Source organism: Crocuta crocuta, unplaced genomic scaffold, assembly GCF_008692635.1.
Source record: "Crocuta crocuta isolate KB4526 unplaced genomic scaffold, BGI_CrCroc_1.0 scaffold248, whole genome shotgun sequence".
NCBI classification, from domain to species: Eukaryota; Metazoa; Chordata; class Mammalia; order Carnivora; family Hyaenidae; genus Crocuta; species Crocuta crocuta.
Window position 1 is genome coordinate 1,140,645 of NW_027532409.1, and position 23,133 is coordinate 1,163,777.

Here is a 23,133-nt window from a genome sequence, read left to right on the forward strand (position 1 = left end):
AGATATCCATTAGTGAGTTGTAGGGGAGCTAAGGTTGGGGGAAATTCATTCACAGTGTTGGGGGGGGGGGCGTCTAGACAGGCTTCACTGAGGAGATGAAAGATAGACTCAGCCTTTAGGGAAAGGCTTCCCAGGCAGAAGTAGATAGAAGGCATTTCATGTGGAGGAAGCATGAACTGACAGTGGCCTGGAGTAGAATCCCAAGGATGTTTATGCAATGGCAGGGGGTATGAATATATTAGAATGAGGGGTTCAAACTAAGAATTTCCAAAATACAGACTGGAAGCCAGGCACAAGTGTCCTCAATGCCAGGATGAAAAGTTTAGATTATATCATTAGGATAACAGGTTATGAAAGAGCTTGAAGAGAAACACTGTCAATATGTTTAGGAAGATCAGTGAGTTAACTAGTTAGTTGATCAGGTAAGTTAGAGGTAAAGACAACAGTTTAATCCAGGAAAGAGGTAGAGAAGTGCCCAACCTCAGCATTATCAATGAAGAAGGAAAAAGAGGAGGGGCAGATACAGAGTGCTGATTTCAACAGGGCTTTCTTTTTTAATGTTTCTTTTTTTTAATTTATTTCTGAGAGAGAGAGAGAGAGAGAGCATGAGTAGGGGAGGGTCAGAGAGAGAGGGAGATACATAATCCGAAACAGGCTCCAGGCTCTGAGCTTGCAGTCAGCACAGAGCCCGATGCAGGGCTCAAACCCATGAACCATGAGATCATGACCTGAGCCGAAGTCGGACATTTAACCAACTGAGCCACCCGGGCACCCCATCAACAGGGCTTTCTGATTATAGGGGCATAGTGAGGTCTAAGGAGGTAAGAATTGAAGTGAGTCCCAGATCCAATATCTGGTCACTTGATGGGCAATACTACCCTTCACTAAGGAAAGAAAGGTAGAAGGAAGAAGAGGCAGGTTTGTAGGGGTTGGGACCAAGTTACATTTTGGATATAACCAGTGTGATCTTGCTTTGGGACATGTAAATGGAGATTGATTTCTACACAGCAGTGAGTTTATGATTCTAAAGCTTAGGAGGGAGGTTCAGTTGTAGACAGAAGTGGAAATAAATAACAAGTTCATTCCTCCAGATCATTGCTCATCTGCTTCTCTTTTCTGTCCAGTGTTTATCAGCTGGTTGTCAAGGAGGAGCGACTTCAGAAATCACGGAGGGCAGCTGATATCATTGAATGCTTTTCGGTGCCTGTGAGCTATAGGAATGCCTCCAGCCTTGATTCTCTACACTACTTTGCTGCTGAATTGAAGCCTGCCAACCTGCCTGTCACCCAGCCATTTACAGTGGGTGACAACAAGACATACAATGGATACTGGAACCCTCCTCTTTCCCCTCTGAAGAGCTACAGCATCTACTTCCAGGCACTCAGCAAAGCAAATGGAGTAAGTATGGCCACATGGAGGCCATTTCTTGCCTTGTTTGTATTTTCCCATTCTCAAATGAAAAGTAGCATGGCTTTAGAGCAGAGGTTGACAAACTAAGGCCTGTGGACCAAATCCAGCCCCATGACTGATAAATACACACACACACACTTTTTTTTTCTAATACAGCAGTGCCTTTTCATTTACTTGGTCTAAGGCTACTTTTGATGCTACTCCAGTGCAGTTGAGTAGTTTAGACTTTATTCCACATAAAACCTAAAATATTTACTATATGACCCTTTACAGAAAAAAATTTGCAGACCTCAATATTAATAGATAAAAAAGGTCTTTCAGATCACCTTTGGGCACATTGCATGCCCATCTGAGGATTAATTTCCTCATCCACAAAATAATACCTATAGATTTGTTATCTGAATGCACTAAGCATGTTATAGTTAATCAGTGAATACTAACTCTTTTATTATTACCAGTAGTTACATTATAAAATATTCTCCTCTCCCAAAGACAAGGTAAACTTTTTTAGTATCAGATATTTCTTTGGTCCAGATAGGACACCAGTCATAACATCGCAAAATCACGGGGCTGAAAAAGATCTGAAAGGTCACCAAATACCTACCTCCCTCCCCCTACACATAAAGCAATCAACATTACAACATCACAGTTAATTGGCATTAGTGCTTACTCTTGAATATTTCTAATGACCAAGAACTCACTTCTTTATGTGGTAACTTTACTGGTCTTTGGAGTGTCTGTGGCTCTAAGAAAGTCTTTTATTATAGTGCCTAAAATATGTCTCCTATTATAGGTTCTACCCAATGCTCTTGGTCCATACCCTTAGGTCCCAAGAGAATCAGTGCAATCACCTTCTCAGGTGGTATTCTTTCAGTTACAATAAGATCTTTCCTACCATCCACTTCCCTGTTCAAATATACCCATCTGGTCTTGTCTAAATATCTTTAGTTCTTCTTATGACACAAGTGTTTCCCATTTTGCTTTTGTGGACATATCTCAGACTTTTATATTTCACAAAAACTGAAATACTTTATATTTCAACAAACACTGACATATGCTAGGCCCTATAGTTCATATTAAGGTAATATAGAATGTGCCCCACCCCCACCCCCAGCAAGACCTTTTTTAACATAAGGGAATCTGGTGTGTGCCATGTTCCACGGTATATCTGGAGAAGTGAGAAGCTCACTGGAGAAGGGAAAGATGAAACAAAAGCAAGATTTGGTGAAGGGTGTACAGAATAGCCTCTGTAGGCTCTGGTGGCCAAAATAGAGACTTTAGTCTGTCAGTGGCAGTCATTACCTTATGAGAAACCTGGATTGAGGAACTAATTAACATTTTAAATGTCCACATACCCACTTAAATTCCACATTGGTATTTCAGTTCCGCATTTATTACTTGCCCAAGCAACATTCCTGACAGAGAGTCTAAAACTACAAAGAGAAGCTGCCAGACTGCCTTCCATCTGTCCATCTGGTCTTCCCCCTGCATGAAACACTCTGGTGTGTTGAGGAGGAAGACATAAAGATGGGCAGAAAGCATCTGGGGACCCATCTTGTTTCTGTTTCTCTGCATCCCAGACTGGCCAGTTTGTTGGTCAAGCACAGTTGTGAGAAGGTGTGGCTTTCCCTGCTCTTGGTGACATGTCAAGAGGTGCTGTTTGGGTTTCAATGCTGTGAAGAAGAGTAGGAGCTGCACTCAGTTCACTCTGTATCACATTCCTACCATGACCCTAGTAAAAACCTGGCGACAGAGCAAGTCTATAGGACCCAAGAAACTGACAAATGGACCACAGGACGAATTTCCCCAACCCGAGTGTGGTTGGCCTTGAGTGGAACAAGCAGGTGAGGCCAGAGGACCGTGAGAGGCTTGGCTTCCCAAACTTCACACCATACACTACTTCCTCAAGAGAAGGCATTGGGAAAGAAGTCACCCTGCTCTGAAGCTACCTCATTCAGGAAGGAGTTTCTACTATTGCTTCTGGGTGAACAAGGCCATTTAATTACTTACACCTTCCATCCCACACCATGTGTACTCCCATTTTGGAACTAAGATTTGCAGGACAGGAATTGGATGGGTGCTTATGCCAGGTGTCTTGAGGGAAACAGGAACAGAGAGGAACAGGAGGAAACAGAGAGAAAAAAGAACAGAGAGGAAAGAAAAGCTGTGGGAGCTGGGCACTCAGCGTGTCGTTTTTCTGGCAAGGGAAAAACTACATGCTATTTGAAATTACTGCATTTAGTATTAAGTTCTACTGAAAAGACTTAAGTTAAAGGGTCATAGGAGCAGAAAAGCCATTCTCAGTCTAACAAATCTCTGCCTGGCCCCTCTCAGATTCCTCCATCTCGTAAAGGGCAGCAGACAATGCAGTTAAGCCTGGAGGATTTTTGAGGAGAAAATGTTATAACCCACAAATTCCTTATCAGCCCAGTTGTTGTTCTTGTGCAGATACATCAGAAAGACATTCTTAGTATCCAGGGGCTCCCGCATGCCCTGCCTCTAATAAATCATTCAAAGAGCAATTGACCAAGCAATAAATCAAAATAAAGAAATCAAAACAGAGAAGTGTAGACTGAAAAGACCAACAGTGAGCATGGAAACTAACTAAACATAGTGTTAATGCTAAAGACTTGCTATAAATATGCTACAAAAGAGAAGGTTAATATAAAAAAATAATTAAAGAGAAGATGTATAATGTAAGAAATTAACAATTGTAATGTAGGCCGGTAAATTTGCTGTTATATCAACAGAAACTGAGAAGGAGTTGGAGGATTGATGAGTGTAAATAAAAATCTGCCAATTTCCCCAATTTAGGCAAGATGGAACAAATAGCAACTACTTTATTTTTGATACTGAGAATTGTTGAAAACTATAGTTTTTTAAACATAAAGGCACATTTCCAATCTATCTTTTAGAAAGAACAGGAAACAACAATCTACAAAGAAAATGGGAGACGCAAAGGAAACTATAAGTAAATATAAAAATCAGTAACTGTAAAGCAAGCCAGAAGACAATAAGTGGTGCTTTGTTCCCTTCATTAAAAAGGAAAAAATATCTTAGGTAAAGATATTTCTATATTACTAGAAGATAAAAACCAAACAAAGGATGAGGCCAAGTCACATTAAATTAAAACAAATTAAAGGAAAGCAAAAAATGGCCATTTGTTGCATTATAGTTGTTGGCCAGATTGAACAATTTACTGTCAACCAGTTTTATTGCTCCCAGCACTACCTGCAAGTTTCATCAGAATGGGGTAAGAAAATTTTAGGGTCCAGGTATATTTTTCTATGGATATTAAAGATAGTGTTTTCTTTTTCAGTTCATCAGACTGGCTAAATATCCAGCCTTTGCGATGAGACTACAGACTGCCTACACACAAAACCCTAGTAACTCTGATTTTAAATAAGCTATTAAAAATAGTTATATATGATTTATCAATTAAGCAAGCCTCTAGCAAGCACATACTATCATTAAAAAGGCACTTTTTCACTCATTAAATGTTGACATAAGATCTGTGTTGAATATTAATGGGATGAGGATAAGGACATTCTGTAAACTCTATAGTAATCTATTTAAATGTAGGAGTATTTTAATCCACCCCTGTAAACACAGTGGAGAGCCCAAGTATGATGTACATCATGAGGCATGGTGCTCAGAGTCCTTGCAGGCATTTTCATGAAGTGTGGGTTGTTGACAGGCACTTTTACTGGGAATTTTGACCAGATTACATTTAACCACTGATGGCTTTCTTAATGAGACAAGGGCAGAGCTGGCTGTTAGAGCACTGTTCTTGGTGCTGAATCCTCGGAGCAGGTCTTTTCTTGTGAATCAAGCCATATTGTAACCATTTATTTTGGATACAGCTATATTATAGATCTATTATATCATTTTACAAATGGATGGTTTTGCAGTGTCATCTAATTCAGACCAGCATCCAAAGAAATCGCCAATAAAGCGTTCTTGCCAGGGCATTATAGAACCTCAGCTTGACCACTGAAATTCTCTGGAGGTAAAGAGTTGATTCCTTTGAGGAGCAGGTAAAACTATTAGAGCTTTCTTCCATCTATAAAGTCAGATTTGGTCTCCTTAACTCTCTACTCTTGGGCACTTGTATTGATGTGAACAAATCAAATCTTTCTTTCCCATGTCAGCCTCTTGGAGAAAATACGACAGTACCAACTACCATCTTTGGTTACTCAGGCTAGATCATATTGATGTTTAACATGCAATTACTTATGTTTCTCACTTAGAATGATTTTCTCTATCTTCTTAGTCCTATGTATTCTGTACTTTAATAGACAGTCTCCTTTTTTCCAATGCCCTCCTTAAAAAGGGCTCCCAGAACTTGGCATTGTGCTTCAGATATAGTTTGACTATGCCTGCTACATTTTCACTACCCCTCCTCTCCTTACCATTTTCTAAAACATTATTTCCCTGACATTCTAAGAGATTTTTCTCACTTTTGGGGCCTTATGCAAGCTGTAATTCTACCTGGCTATCTCTTCTCTACATTCTTTGTCTGCAAAGAACTTTCTCATTTTTCAGGCCTCATCTTCCATGTCACATACTCTGAGAACTTTGCATTTATATTTTCTAAGAGCTGTCCATGCCAGTACTCACTTATATGTTAAATTGTTCTTTTTCTTTATAAAGCTGAGCACATTTTTAATTGCACTTATTTCTATGTAGTCCTTGCCTCCATCCTTAGACTGAGAGCTACAGGAGGTAGCATCTCTGTTTTGTTTGCCTCTGTATTCTCCATACTGAATACAATATTTAACACATAGTATATACTTGATGATTGTTGTGTGATACTGAATACAATATTTAACACATGGTATATACTTTATGATTGTTGCGTGAATGAATGAATGAGAGCACAAATGGTTTCAAACTGTTTATTGTTGTCTATGAGTGTTTTCTTGCTTATGAAATAGAAATGGTAATATAAAACTCACGCAGTCATTTTGAGGATTAAATGAGAAAAGATCTTGAATTCTGAAAGACACCAAATAAGTGTCAGTACAGTCTGAATTTCCATTCAGTGTGGCATGAGAGATGTGGTTCAGAGCTATTTTCACCATAGACAGATGAGCCCCTAGAGGACCTTCCTTCTGTGATAGCAGTAAGACTTTTCCCCAGCTGTCTCATTTCCCAAGCTCCAGGCTTCTGGGCAGCCTTGATTTCCTCCAGATCTTCCAAATGGTACCCAAAGTAGCTGTCTCAGTTGTAAACAGCAGGTGGGTGCAGTTTTGCATTGTTTTTCCCCCACTCATCCCAGAATGAGGTCTGCTGAATATACTGTTCTCTGCATCCCCACCACCATTAACCATGATTGTGAAGTTGAAAGGACCATAATTAACGGTTGGATGCAAAACAAGTGTGGTGAATTCATGCAAATATCCACCAGAAGCCACCTTTTCTTGGGCAGAGCTGTTGTGCATGTTATATTTATGCAGAGAGAAAACTCTTTCCTTGCCATATCTTTTTCATCATGTAGAGGCACATTTAACCTGGATGATGCCTCTGCCAAATGGTGATCTAAATAAGAGAATTGGGAAGTAGAAGGGTGATTGTTCTCATTCTCTCGCTTTCTCTTCCAGCTCCTGAACTCAATTGCCTCTCGAGAGCAGTTGGAAGCCAGATGCTATTTTGAAGGGGTTCTCATGTTTGCAGTGTAATCACATTATAATAGTTAGGATTATCTAGGTAGAGCATGGTTATGGAGAATTCTGTGTCTCTGAATGTACTGGAAGGAGCTATATTTAGTTGTGTCCAAGAACTCTTAAAAGAACATTTGTACATGGATTGGTTTTCTGCGGCGTGGTGGGATGGAAAGAATTGAGAGGTAGTCATCAGACAGACTTGGCTTCGAATTTTGGATATTTCTAATGATGTGAACTTGAGCTGTTACTTAACATCTCAAGATATATGATGTGATTAATGACCTACCTCCCCCAGAATTCTTTTCCTTTTTGCTGTTTTCCTTCAGCTCTTCTCCTGATGGAGGGGAAGGTTGGAGCATCCATATCTGACCTCAGGAACCTTGTCTATGTGGCAGCTGCTGACTGTTTTGAGTCACCCATGACTTAATTGCTTTATAACCTCACTTTAGGCTTTTTTTTAATTAGTTTAATGTTTTACATGTGGTTCCAAGCCTGGCCTCTGTTCTTGTTGAATTTTGTGACATGTGACATAATTGATTTTGTATTTGGGGATTGACCTTGCCCCTCCCAACCCCATTTCCTGATTCTGTTTCTAGTTTAGTGACTTTCACTTGTCACATGAATAAAGCACAGGTGGACCATGGATTGAGAAGACATGGGAGACTCAAGCTCAGATGGGTTAGAGTTAGGATCACACAAGGTATCTCATGGCTTGGGTTTTAGATATTCCATCGGGGAATTTATAAGAAAACTCCTATATTGGATAGGACAAACTAATTTATGCTGTAGTAGCAAACAACATGAAATCTTCATATATTATGAGAAAAAAAATATTCACTCCTTCATGTCCAGAATGGGTGGCAGAAGGACTCTGGACCAAAGTCCGTTTTGACATATACTTACACAGTCACCAAGGCAGAGAAAGAGAAATGTGGCAAATAGGGCACTAGTTCTAAAAAGTTTCCACACAAAGTGATACATATCACTTGCACATTTCATTGACCAAGGCTAGTCATGTGTCCATGTTTAACTTCAAAAACAATGAGGCAACTGATTCCAACCAAGTGCCTAGAATGTGAACTTAGGATATTTGAGAATATCATTAATGACCACCACATTTCCTTATTATTGCCCATTGTGAAGCTTTTCCATCAAATTCCCATGATACCCACACTTAATGTTGAAGCACCTGTGCATTTCCTATCACAGATCCTGAGAACCTTCTATTACTGTGCACCTGCTGCATCCCAGACACTAAGAAGATGCTATCACCTGTGCTACTCCCCAGTTGGTCTCACAAAGTAACTCCAGTTAAATCAGTGAATGAATAGACTGCCAGAAGCATCCAACAATCTCATAGAATCTGTTACTTCATACTGAAGAAGGGATTTTAGTAAGAGCTTTCTCATTTTATCTCCATAGATACGTGGTAAAGAAATGCCTAATACTCCCTGTTGACTCTATTCCACCTTGAAAGGCAGTGGTTCTTCCAAGCCTACCATGCAGTATGGACGAGAGGCCTCAGAAAACTTAAGATCTCTCCCACCCATCAATTGTTGATCCAAAGTAACAGAAAACTGTGAACTAAAGACCTCCACATATTCTTTTTCTGACTTGTTGCCATAGTCCTATGTTAGGAACTTGTCTCAGGATTGTATCAGCTCTGCAGCAGCATAGTTAAAGTAGAAAGGGAGACTGAAATGGACAGGATTGTCACCAAAACCTTTCTGTAACCACTTTGGAAAGCTTAGGCCTGTCAGTGCCCCTCCCAATTCTGCACTGTCACCACAGCCTAGGTTGCCTGCCCCATCAACCTGCCCAATCCTCTTTCCCAGTCCTTGGATCCTGTGGATCATCCAGCCTCCTGAGCATACCTACCTCTAATGTCCATTCTACCATGTGAGCCTTACACATACTCTTGAAAGTTCTGAACTTCTATTGAAGCCCTGTTGAGGCTCAAACTTCTCTTACTAAGTGAGAGAGAAATTCCCTGAGTGTCACCTTGTACAAATACCAAAATGAGCTCTCCCAGGTTGCTAATTTATTTTTTCATTCACAGTTCCTACAGATTTTATTATCATAGTATGAGACCTGAGGGACCAAGAACATTTTCCTTTTGACACAAATATACTTTAGACTCATTTGGAAAAGGAAATGAAGGTTACCCAAATGTTGACAGCTGATAATCTTCTCAGCCTGCGTGTTGAGACTCCAGCCCTGGTCCTAAAAAGTCTCATGGAAATAGCGATCTATGTTTCCATATAGCAGAGGTTTCTGCTTCCATTGGGCCCCTTTCAAACCAATGAAAGTTGGCCCATTTGGCCTCCATAGAGTGAAAAAGTTGGGATACCACTGAATTTGGAAACTGGCTCTGCTATTTTTCAGCTTCATGAACTGAATACTTCTCTATTAAACCTCAGTTTCCCCACCTGTCAAGTGGGGAGGAGATATGCCCCCCCCAAGCTCCCTGGAGTCTTTGTGAGGAATAAATAATAGGTGTCATAACTTTATTCATATTCCTAAACACCTTTTGAACAAAGATATTGCTAATGTGAGTTCATGTGTATGTGTGTGCATGTGAACGTGTACAAATTCAGCATATGTGTATATATACATAATACACATAAATATTTTAGCATGTGTATATAATTATATATGTATATATGTGAATATGTATACATATTGACTTAAAATAAATTTTAAATTAGCTCAAGAATCTTAGCAGAAGAAAGGTTGTCATTTCTTTAGAGGCCTAATACAGGTAGTTAATGAAATAGAACATTATCTATACCTCTTGAGCTTCCTAAAAAGCAAAGGTAAAAAGGAACATATGGCAGATTCTCAAAGCTTTTCTTAGTGGAAAGAAAGAAGCATACATACTTTCCATGGAAGACACTAGAATGGAGATTTATCATCTGCATCCTTATATAAGGGGCCTCGAGGAGATACTGGTCAATATCATAATATCTCTGCCCCAACACTCAGCTTCTTCTCCATCAACATTGTGATACAATATTAAACTGAAATGTAAAGGAATTATTTACACTCAATGATTCTGTTTCTTATGCTGTATAATAGTATTAATGCCGCTAATTACCTCCATCAAGTAAATTAATGGATCTCGAAGTTTCTTTTCCCTAGGCATTGTGGATGAATATACCTGGTATGGAGTCTGTTGCGTAGATTGGCACTGACCATCCATGTGACCTTAGGAAAGTGATTTAAAATCTATGAATCAGGTTCTCATTTGGAAAATTTTGATGCCAATAGTATCAACTCTATCAAAATTTTTGTAAATATTAAATGAGAAGATGCATTAAAAATGCTTATCTGGTGGTGGTATGCAGTAAATACTGAGTTAATGTTGGCTATCACTATTAGAATTTCACAGATGACATATGTGAGGCAGAGTATGGAGGTGTGCTAAGGGAAGAACAAGAAAAATCAGTGGGTGCACAGACTTTTAAAACCCATCAATCAAATTTGAATAGACTGGGAACAGTGTTCAGGAAGAGGTAATGCAGGGAGGAGAAACAAAATCAGTGAAGTCCAAGGTGTGCAGAGATAGCAGTTGGCACACTGGATGCATTGAAGAGAGAGGAGGAGTGAGATTTCAAAGGGAGGTTAGAAATGTACTTACAGAGAAACAAGTGGACAATCTTGCAGGCCCTTCCTGGAAACTGAATATTGGTCACATTCCAACTTCTACATCATGACCCCCAAATTTGCAAACCCATTAACTCGATTCATCAGGCTACAGAATTGATGAGATTCACATAAACTAAACCTACACGAGACTGGTGGAGACAGTATGCAATGAATTTGTAAAAACTGAATTGTTTATTCCTCCCTTCCAAAAAGATCCCTGGGTCTTTTCTAGCTTAGAAGTCTGGGTTGCCCAGGACACCTCACTTTCTATATCCAGTTGTCACCAAGTTCTAATGGTTCGCCACTCTGAAATTTTCTTCAATCCACATGTTCTTCTCATTTCCAGCATCACCATCCTCATCCTGATTATCATCATCTTGTGCCTGGGAAACCTCAACAGCCTTCTAACTGGTCTTCCCATATCCACTCTTTCTTACCTCAAGCAAGTGTAAATTGCACAATTACACAGCAAGTATAAATTCATACTGTATGTATCTTCATTTAACAGATGAGCAAGCCAAGACTGAGGATGTGCCAAAGCACATTCCAGAAGCAAAAGGCTGAGCTGGGTTTGAACCTATGCATGTAAAAATGCCATTAGGCAGCCGTGTGCATTTAGTGCCTTGATGCTGACTCATAACCCCACAAAGTAGAATCTGACTAGACTGAAATCAGCAGGGGTTTCTAAGAGATCTCAGATCCTCCACACATCACATTTATCTCTTTCTCCGTCCAGATATGGCCAGCCTCAATCCCCTGCTCAATCTAGAAACACCTGCTGGCCCTGCCGTTAACATCAACAAATAATGAAGAGCTGTACTAATAACAATTATCATAATAAATTGGCCTTTGATTATATCTGTCACCTGAGAATTTCAAAGACTTTACAAACATCAATTAGTAATTACAGCTCAAAGGCTCTCTCACAGAGAGCAGTGATCATTAAGGTCAGATAAGAGCTGTGCAGGGAGGTATGAAGGACAGCTCTAGCTTACATTGGTTTAGACCTGGGAGTTTCCAGTCCCTGATGGAAGGTCTAAGCCTCTTACCATGAAGTCCACACTTAGGACATCCCAATTAGAGTATAATTCTGGTGTTGAGGAATAAAAAGCATGAAATGTAGTTTTGGAAGGGAGTGTATAGATTATGCTCTACCCTTCTTACAACAGAAAAAGAAAATGTTGTCCAGACTGAGGAAGTGATTTGCCCAAGGTCAGAGCCATGACTTGAACACAATAACTCATACTTTATCTGCATTTGTTTACTCTGGAAAACTGTGTCATCATTGGCCATTCTCTCCTCTGTAAAGAGATACTGATGATAATGATGGTGGTGGTGATGGTAGTAAAAATCCAACAATCATTTATTAAGGGCTTGCTCTGAGTTGGTGGGGAGATATAGAGGTAAACAGGTAAATAGGATAAAGTTCCTGCTCTGGAGAACCCACAGCACAGTGGAAAAGACAGTCATGAAAACAAATATGTACAATAAATTGTATTGGGGTCTCATTGGTGGTGTACCCAGTGTACAACTAGAAGCTTGGAGATGGAGGGGATGAGAAGGTAGTTAGAAAATTTTTCATAGAAAAAATGACAATTTAGTTGAATATTGAAAGTAAGTGGGTATTTTCTTCCTGTAAAGGAAGCACCTAAACAGAGGCCCAAATTGTATCATTCCATGATTTGGAGAGATTTGATAGGATTGGTTCTGAGACATAGATAGAAGATCAGGGAGAAAAAGACAGGAAGCAGATGATGAGGGGTGAGAGGGGTTAGCAGGCCATGGTTTAAAGCTTAGAATTTATTCTCTTATAGACAGGGAACATGATTTTGTCAATAACCCTGACACCCATTCATGATAATAATAAAGCCATGCATGTATACTTCTTTGCATCTCTCAGGCACATGTGCGTTCAAAATTTTGTTCAAGTCAGTGAGATGTACATTGGGAATTGCCACCATTCTATAGATGAGGACAGTGTGAGAAAGATTAAGGGATTTGCCCAGGGGATTCACCTAAGTTCACTCAACCAAGAAAAAATGAAACTAGAATTTGAATGTCTAACCTCACCCATTACATCACCATGGCATGATCAATATATGTCAGGTACTGTGCCATCAGTGAAAAGGACTGAGAAAGTCTCTTGCCTTCATTGTCTTTCGTTAAATGTGGTGGGAATCATGGAAAGTTCATAAATAGTAAATGCACAATTTCATATAATGATGGGTGAGAATAGAAAAAAGTGATCTGTGATAGAGGGTGACTGGAGAGTGTGGCAATTGATTGGAACCATCAGCATCTTGAGGAAGTGACAGATAACAGAACTCAAATGATGAGGGCATAAAGATTGTGAGATATTCCAGGCAGAGGGAACAGCAAAGATACAGGCCCTGAGGATGAAATGAATTGAGTATGTTCAGGGGTTGTAAACAAGAGCAATCCGCCTGGAGGGAGAAAATGGTAAAAAGATAGAAGAGATGGCAATGTTGGTTTATGCAGGGAAGTGAGAATCAAGGGGAAGAGCAGGGGCTTTACCCGTAGTCTACCAGGGATCCATTGGAGAGTTTAAATAGGGAATCATGGGATCTGTCCTAGACAATTAAGAGATTACAGAGAGGCATTAATTATTAAGAAAGGCTGTAGGTATAGTGGACAGGAAGCTATTGTAGCCATTTAGGAAAGAGATGATGTAGAGAAAGGTGGTAACAGCTGAGACAAAGAGAACACAAAATATTCGGGATGTGGCCAAAAAAAAAGTGTATTCTCTCCCTTTAAGAAATTGATTAATATGAAAAAAAAAGGAAATTGATTAATATGGCGAATTTCAAATATGATCGACTCATTTCCTAATGCCCCTTATTTCAACAATGATTAACCTATTGCCAGTCTTCTTTGATCTACCCCAATTCACTCCCTGTACTCTGCCAGAAATTTTTAACTCCTAGTTTCAAAGTAATTTCAAACTTACAGAAAAGTGTCAGGAATAATATAGAGCTTTCATAGACCTGCCTAATTCCCTAATTGCTTACAGATCACCACATTTGCTTTACCATTTCTTTCTGTCTCTGTCTCCCTGACTCTATCTGACTATCAATCTGTCCGTCAATGATCTATCATCCCTTTACACCAAAAGCTTCAATGTGCATTTCCAATACAGACAATACAATTACCAGGAAATTAATGTTGCTGTAATACCCCAGATTTGTCACTTGTCTCAGTTATGTCCTTTTTTTTTTTTTTTAATCTGGTCCAGGATCACTTGTTAAATGTAGTTGTCATGTCTCTTTAGATTCGTTATATCTCAGCCTTTCCTTGGCTTTTTTGAGCTTGACTCTTGAAAATTACAAGCTGGTTATTTTGCAGAATATTCCCTATGTTCAGTTTGCTCACAATTAGATTCAAGTTATGCCTTTTCGGCAGGAGTACTACAAAACTTATATTGAATTCTTCCTACTGCATCATATCCATGTGTCCCATTATAGGTAATGTTAAAGTTGATCATTAAAGTGTTATCCACTGAGGTATTCCTCACTGTAAAGTTACTGTTTCTTTTTAATGTATGCATATTTTATAAGGATTTATTTCTGGACTAGGTAAACATCCGGTTCTTCATCAAACTTTCTTCCCTTAGTTTTAGCATTTATTGATGATTCTTGTCTGAATCAATTATTGATAATGTTTGCCAGAGGATATTTTTTCTCATTTCATCATTCATAATTTATGTATTGGTTAACGTCTATTGTGGGGATGAGCTCTCTTGTGTCCCTTGTTTTTAATGTATCATTTTTTTCTATTACTTAAAACTCATAGATTCTGATTGTTCTGAGTCAGTGATAACCTGTTGGCATTATTATTTATTTTTATGCTCAGATTGTCCCAGCCTTAGTGGGAGCCCCTTCCAATCAGTTCCTATATACTTTTTTTAAGATATATTTTGCCAACTTGTAGTCAGGTGAAAACTATACATACATCTTCTAATTTTTGTTTTTATGTATAGATGCATTTGCCAAAGTAGGATGGAATGAATGTATCTCATTTAACAGGTTATTAGTTTGATCTGTTGATTTAAGCGTTTAAGTAAGCAGTTATGTGGCCCCCATTTGTCTCTCTGTCCAAGTCCTGCAAATGTAAGAAATGCCTTCAGAGAAGTGCCTATGTCCTTGTGATATGTCCCCATCAGTTCTTGGAAACTTCTTTTATTTTTCTGGTAAATTTATGGTGCTTTTTGTGCACCAACCCCAATTCCTTTTAGCAGAGAATGATACTTAGAAACCAGGATCTGAGGGCTGCTGAGTATCATTGCTAATGAGCATTTTTGCTTCTTGCTCTCAGAGTGAACATAAACACAAGATATACATGTACCTGTAGACTTCCTATATCTATCTGCCTGACTACCTAGCTAGTTGATAATAATAATCTCTGTATTAAAAACCAAGAGTTCATAATTATAGCCCTAATTCCAGTTGAACATCACAGGATTTATTTCACTGTTCACCCTTCCCATATTTCAACTCACTTTTTTGGCAGTGAGAAACTTTACTTTCATTATTCTTAACATACTTACTTATTTGTTCAACCCTAGAATACCCAGAAATTATTTTCAGGGTTACTAACCTATGTCACTTTGTAAAAAAACCAATTAGGATTCACCATAGGCTTATAGACGGGCTGTACAAAATATTGTGTTCAGAGTTAGTTGGTTAGTTATGTTTCTTTCTCTAGGGTATGGTTATTTATTGGGAATAGTTATGTTTATTTGTTTATCTTTGTTACTAATTTTGGGTTCACTTTATCCATTTATTTTTTGAGATGGGGGAGGGGCAGAAGGAGAGAGAGTCTTAAGCAGGTTCCACGTCCAGCATGGAGCCCAGTGTGAGGCTTGATCTCACAACTGTGAGATCATGACCTGAGCTGAAATCAGGAGTTGGCCGCTTAACCGACTGAGCCACCCAGGTACCTCCCCTTTCCCCATTCTTACTGTTTGGGTTTTTTTTTTTGTTTTTTTTTTGGGGGGGGGATATGTAAAATATTGCAACATGGTTCCAAAAGAGGTAGCTACAAAAAAGAAGTATATGCAGAATGGTACATATTATTTCTTTTCCCCCCATTCCCACCATCCTCTGTGGGAAATCAGTGCCATTAGTTTCTTGTAAATTAGTGGAAAAAATTAAGAAGTTCACATATATTTTATTTCCTCTTCTTATGGAAAAGGGGACATACCATGGATGCCTGAGAATCACTTTATATTATTTCAGATCATTTTTTTTTTTTACAGATGCATAGTATTTCATGATGTAGACATATTAGTCTATTCACTTACTCTCATATATGGACATATAGATTGTTCCCAGTATTTTTTAATTGCAAACACCACTGTAATAAAGGAATGCATGAATATATATTTCTCTATTTTGGGAGGTCTCTTCAAAGTTATACGTAGGAATTTTATCTTGGCTATTAAATAATGCTGTAAGAAATGTAGCGGGCATATATCTTTTTGATGGAAACAACCTAAGTATTCATCAGTGGGTGAATGGACAAAGATGTGGCATGTATGTATGCTTTATATGTTTATATGATGTGTATATTCACACGCACAGTGTGAACGCTACTCAGCTATAAAAAAAAAAAATGAAATCTTGCCATTTGTGATGGCATGGCTAGACCTTGAAGATATTATGCTAAGTGTAAGTAAGTCAGACAAAGACAAATACATCATGACTTTACTTACATGTGGAATCTAAAATCAAAGCAAACAAATATAACAAAATTCAGACTCGTAGATACAGAGAACAAATGGTTGGTTACCAGAAGGGAGGGGTTTGGAGGAGAGCAAAATATTCAAGGGGGATCAAGAATACAAACTTCCAGTAATAAAATAAATCGGTCAGGGGCAATGTATACCATGGGGAATACAGTCAATAATATTGTATCAACTTTATGGTGACAGATGGTAACTAGACTTATTGTGGTAATCATTTCACAATATATACAAATGTTGAATCACTGTTGTCTACATGAAACTAATATAATATTGTATGTCAATGATACCTCAATTTTAAAAGAAGAAATTTTGGGGCGCCTGGGTGGCTTAGTTGGTTAAGCGTCCGACTTTCACTTAGGTCATGATCTCGCGGTTCGTGGGTTCGAGCCCCGCGTCAGGCTCTGTGCTGACTGCCAGCTCAGAGACTGGAGCCTGTTTCAGTCTGTGACTCCCTCTCTCTCTGACCCTCCCCTGCTCACACTCTCTCTCTCTCTCTCTCTCTCCTAGAAATAAATAAAACATTAAAAAAAATAATAATAAAATAAAAGAAGAAATTTTATCTCAATATATTTTAATCTCTTTTCTCTTATTATAAGTGAAGTTGACATATATTTTAAAATATATTTTCATATATTTAAGAGACATCGTAATTTAATTTTTAATTACTACTTTATACGTATATATAATATGTATATTAAGTAAACTCTGTCCCTATCTTTGGGCTTGAACTCATTATGCTGAGATCAAGAACTGCCTGTTCTACTGACAGAGCCAGCCAGGCACCATTTTTCTTTATGTCTTTTGCCTGGTTTTCTTTCAGGCTTTTTACCTTTTCCCCTCAATTTCTAAGGTCTATTTATATATAAGGGATATTAACACTTTTCCTTTTATTTTAATTTTTTGGTGTTTATTTTTGAAAGAGAGAGAGAGAAAAGAGAGTGCAGGCAGGAGATAGGGACAGGGAGAGGGAGACACAGAATCTGAAGCAGGCTCCAGGCTCTGAGCTGTCAGCACAGAGCCCAATGTGGGGCTTGAACCCATGTACCATGAGATCATGACCTGAGCCAAAGTAGGACACGTAACTGAGCCACCCAGGCCACCCCTCTTTTCTTTTTAAGGTGTTTTTTTTTTTTTAATTCATTTATTTGGAGAGAGCGAGAGAGTGAGAGCACAGGTTGGGGAGGAACAAAGGAGGGGAGAAAGAAAGAATCCCAAGCAGCCTCTGCATGGTCAGCGCAGGGCCTGATGCAGGGCTCAAACTCATGAACCCTAAGATCATGACGCAAGCCAAAATCAAGAGTTGGACACTCAACTGACTGAACTACTCATGCACCTCAAGGATATTAACTCTTTATCTGTCATATATGTTATATTTTTTCCAAGTTTGTTATTGTTTGACTCTGCTTATCAGTGTTTTTGCCACACAAAAAAAGGAATCAAATGAATCAATTTTTTTATTGCATCCACACTTTGAGTCAGAGTGAAAAATTTTCTCTTATACCAGGTTTATAAAGGAATTCACACGTTTGTTTCTACTGCTTGTATCGTTTCATTTCTTTACATTTAAATTTCTGATGTTTGGTGTTTATTTTTGTGTATGGTGTGAAGTATGGATTTAATTTTGTCTTTTTTCCCAAATGTCTACTTGGTTGTCCTAGCAACATTTATTTAGAAATCCATTTTTGCCCCAATAATTTAAGTTGCCCCTTTTCTCATATTTTAAATTTTCATATGTTCTTGGGTGTTTTTCTGGATTTTGCATTCTGTTCCACTGGCCCATTTGCCTATTTATGCACTAGTACCACACTGTTAAGATTACAGCAATTTTATGTTTTTAATATGTGTTAGGGCAAATTTTCCTGCCTGGACTTTCTCTTTCAGTGATTTCCTACTTTGTGCATGTTCATTTTTTCATGCAAGTCTTAGTATCAGTTGTCCAGCTCCATAAAAATCCCATTAGTAATTTTACTGCTATTACCTCTCATTTATACATTAATTAGGGTGAACTGACATCTTTAAGATCTTATATTGTCCAAGCTGAGAACAGAGCATAGCTTTCCTTTTGTTCAAATCTGCCATTATGTTTTTTCAGGGGTGTTGTAAAATTATAAAGGTTTTGCACTTCTTGGTAAGTTTATTACCAAGTATTTAAACTCCGTTGTAAATGGGATTTGCTGGTGTGATATCCCGTGACTGATTATCAGTTGTGTGTATGGATACTGTTCAGTTTATATGCTAATTTTATATCCTGCTAACTTTTATCATTAATTCTCTAAGAATTTCTAGACATACCATGATGTCATCTGCAAACAGAAATATTTTAAAGTTTATTTTCCAATTTGTATGCCCCTAATTGATTTATTTTATCCAAGTTTCACTGGCTAATACCTCCAGTATTTTGTGAAGGAGTAGTGGAGATAGAGAATATTCTACTCTTGATCTTGATGTTAGTGGGAATGCCTTTACTAAATCCCCATTAAGTAGGATGCTGATTTTAGGAGTAAAATATATTTTTTCATTATATTATGAAAGTATTCATCAATTCCTATTTTCTTCAGTGGCTTTTTAAATTAGAAATAAGTATTGAATTGCATCAAATAGTTTTTCTACATTAGAGATAATGATATGATTTTCTTCTTTGATTTCTTAATACAGTATATATAGATATCATATGAATGGATTTCTTCACATCAAGCCAAACTTCCACCTCTAGAATACATTCCACTTGATCATAGCATTTAACATTTCTCAATGCAAGTGTTGAATTCTGTTCACTAACATGTTAAGAGTTTTACACATTCAAACATAAAATTGATCTATAATTTCCCTTTTCTTTCTTTCTCTTTCTTTCTTTCTTTCTCTCTCTCATTCTCTCTCTCTCTCTCTCTCTCTCTCTGGCTCTCTCGCTCTCTCACTCTCTTTCTCTCTTTCTTTCTTTTTGGTATTATCTTTCCTAAGTTTGTGTGTCAGTGTTAGGCTGGTTTCATAAAGAAATGAGCAAGCCTTTCTTCGTGTTCCATGTTGCAGAATAATATATGTTAGTACTATCTTGTCTTTAACAGTCGGGTAGCAGTTTTCCTGTGAAAACACCTGGGCACAGCATGCATAGTCCTTGATATCTTTCTCTGTTTCTTCTGTGGAATGTGGTGTAAGTTCTTATTTCTATTAGGACTCATTTTTTCTAGGCATTTATCAGTTTCATTTAGCTTTTTGAAATTTATTTCCAGACATCTAAGGAGCAGTCTCATTTTTACAAATTTCTTCTTTTTCAAAAGTTACTTCTCCCTTGTCATTTCTTATTTGTATAAAGGTGTTTTCTCTCTTTTTTATCTTTTTTATTCCTTACTATTTTTCTCTTCCATAGTTTCTGCTTTTGCCTTTCTCATTACCTCTTGTATGCTTTTTGGCCCATTTTTGGTTCCTTTTCTAGATTTTTGTGCTAAAAATTTAGTTGATTTTTTTTCATTCTTTCACTTTATCACTGCTCTGTTTTCCATAGATTCTGATCTCTAGAATCTTCATTATATTTCAACTCCACATTTGCCCAGGAGTAAATCAAAATAAATTATTTTGGAACTTTTCAGGTGGAAGGACCTGTTTGGTTTTTTATTCTTAATAATTTCTAATTTTATTACACAGTAATCATAGAATATTGATAATAATTCTACTTTATGGAACATAGTGGTGCTTTCTTAATTAGCTAATGTATGCTCAATTTTTGTGAATGTGTCATAAGCGTATAAGGAAAAGGTTTCTGTCTGTTAACAGGCTGTAGGGTTTGATGTACATTCACTGGAGCTGCCTAATTATTTTAGCTTTTCTAGGTCCGTGCCTATCTCTTTTCCCACTTGACCAGACTTATACTGACAATAGTCTATTATTCTTGCATCTCTTGTAGTTTCTACTGCTTAAAGGTGATTATTGTGGTTTTGGTGCAGAGATACTCATACCTGTTATATTTCTCATTAATTGTGGGTTTAAAAAGCGTCCTTTGTTGTATTTAATGCTTTTTCAGTTGTATTCTAGTGTGTCTGATATCAGGATTGCTGTTTCTGCTGGGATTTTTGTATGTAAAATTTTCCCCATTCCTTTATTGTTGCCTTTCTGAATCACTTTGTTTTAGGTATAACCTTTATACACAGCAGATGGGTCTTGCTTTATGAGGCAATTTGATATCCCTTTCATTTAATTGTGTGAGTTAAACCCATTCACAAGTGTTGACATGACTGACATGTTTGATGTCAACTCTAGTTCTCATTCTTTATATTCTAATTTAATATGTGTTTTCCTTACTTGTGCTAAAATATCTTTTGATATTTAGAAAGGTTTGTACTTTTGTTCTAGTACTTACCTTTGTAACTCTTTAATCCTCTTTTCCCATCTGGTTTGTCAGGATTTTTCCCCAGAATTATTAACGTATACTTAACAAATAAGAATTGTATATATTTAAGCTGTGATGTGATGTTTTGATGCAGATGTGTGTTCTGAAATGATTACCACAATCAAGCTGACTACCATACCCATCACCTCACATTGTATGTGGTGAGCAAACTTAAGACCTACTCTCCTAGCAAATTTCAAGTATAGGATACAGTATTTTAGGGGCTCCTGGGTGGCTCAGTCCGTTGAAGGTCTGACTTCAGCTCAGATCATGATCGCGGGGTCTGTGAGTTTGAGCCCCGCATCATGCTCTGTGCTGACAGCTTATTGTCTGGAGCCTGCTTCAGATTCTGTGTCTCCCTCTCTCTCTTCCCCTCCCCCCGAACTCTCTCTCTCTCTTTCTCAAAAATAAACAAACATTTAAATAAAAGATACAATATTTTACAGATCTGCAGAATTTATGAATCCTTCCTAACTCTTGGACCAATATCTTTCCATTTCCTCTGCTCTTCAGCCCCTCAAAACCACCGTTCCCCTCTCTGCTTTTATAATTTCAATTTTTTCAGATTCCATTATGTAAGTGAGATCATATGTATTTGTCTCTCTAAGTCTGTCTTATTTCATTTTGCATAATGTCCTCCAGATTCACCCAGGTTGTTGCAAATGGCAGGAAGTCTTTCTTTTTAAGGCTCGGTAATACTTCTGTATATACCACATTTTTCTTTTCCCTGCTCTGAACATCCCTCAGACTATTTAGCATGCATGCTGATCCTCTCAGTGCTCTCGTTGGGACACCAAAAAATGGGCTTCTTGGGCAGCATCTTGCCTGTCTGGGGAAGCCAGGGGTTCACTGTGCTCCTACATTCCCCCAGGAAAGAAATCATGGGCTAAGGGGTCTCTCTTGGCACTCGGCTGTGCCACTTTAGGAGACCAGTGACATGAGTAAAATGAAATTGCTCTTCTTACCCTCTTCAGTGCATTTGCTTTCAGACTTTTTGCTCCAGTGGAGTACTGCAATCTCTCTGCTGGACTTCTGAGCTCCCATAAAGGTACTCTCCTCCACGGGTGGGAGGAGAAAACTATATTTCTGTGGGAGGATGAGTGTTGGAGACTCATAACTCTGCCATCTTGCAGACATCACTGGCTTGTCAGTTTTTGATGGTATCCATTGACTTTCACCTAGTGCCTGTGAACAACCAATGAATTTATCCAACTCTCCTGTTTCCCTATTTATTCTCTTTCTCACTTTTTCTTGCGTTACTCCTACATTGTCAGAAAATATAACATTTCTGTGTTCTACTCTCACTTATGTCCCTACCTTGTTTTAGTCTTATATTTATAATAAATATATTAAATGCTTACCATTAGTCCTTTTGCTGAAATTTTCTCCATCCATTTTTAGTTGAGTGAAATTTATCCTCTTATATATTCCTCAGGAAAGAGTCATGAGCATAGTATTCATTGAGTTATTGAATGTTGAAAGTTACTTTCTTATAGCTTTGATATTCAAACAATAACTGGCTAGCTATAAAACCCTTGGTTCATAATATCACTCTTTGAGTTTCCTGAAAATGCTGCCCCATATTTCCTAGGCTTTTATGTTGGTTTGGAGATATCTCATGGCATCTCTTGCCCTTGTGAATTTGATTTCTTTGCCTTGAGTCCTTGAGAACTTTTTTTTGAAGTTGAATTATATTATTACAATCTTGGAATAGATCTTTTGGGTCTTTGGGTCCTTTGAATATGCAGGTTCAGGGTATCTTTTAATTCCAGAAATTTTCCTTGGATTATTGTTCTCAATATCTCCCTATCCAGTTGTTCAGTCTTTCTTCTTAGGAATTTCAAGTATACGTTGGAACTTCTTTGTCTTCCTTCTCAGGCACCTTTTCACTGACCCTGGCTATTTTATTCTTTATTCCATTTTCTTTCTCTTCGTTGTTTTTTTTTTTTCCTTTCTTCAGTGCCACTTATTACAGTTTTTCTTTGGGCACATTGTTATTTAAACATTGTTTCTGNTTGAGAAAATTTAATTCAATTTGGAGTGGTGGTTGCAATTTTATTTTTGGTTTGTGATGGTTTGGTTTTGTTTTTCCCTTAATGGGGGGGGGTGTTTTTCCCTTAATGGGGGGGTGATTTTCATCACTTGGGATGTTTTGATTTTTATTTTCTGTTTTCTTCATAGAGTATTTTTATTTGGCACTTTCCTTTTATTCATATTATAGATTGAAGGTGGCTTATACTGATTTCGTTTAAAAACACACTATT

General features: G+C 37.9%; 1 protein-coding gene across 1 annotated transcript in view; it reads left to right on the plus strand.

The window, feature by feature from the left end:
• The window catches only part of PTPRT (protein tyrosine phosphatase receptor type T), a 703,891-nt gene that overhangs the window by 473,178 nt on the left and 207,580 nt on the right, over nucleotides 1-23,133 (plus strand). The window contains exon 11 of the mRNA XM_077778839.1: nucleotides 1,125-1,398. Within this exon, the coding sequence (XP_077634965.1) occupies nucleotides 1,125-1,398 (274 nt within the window). The remainder of the gene's footprint in view (nucleotides 1-1,124; nucleotides 1,399-23,133) is intronic.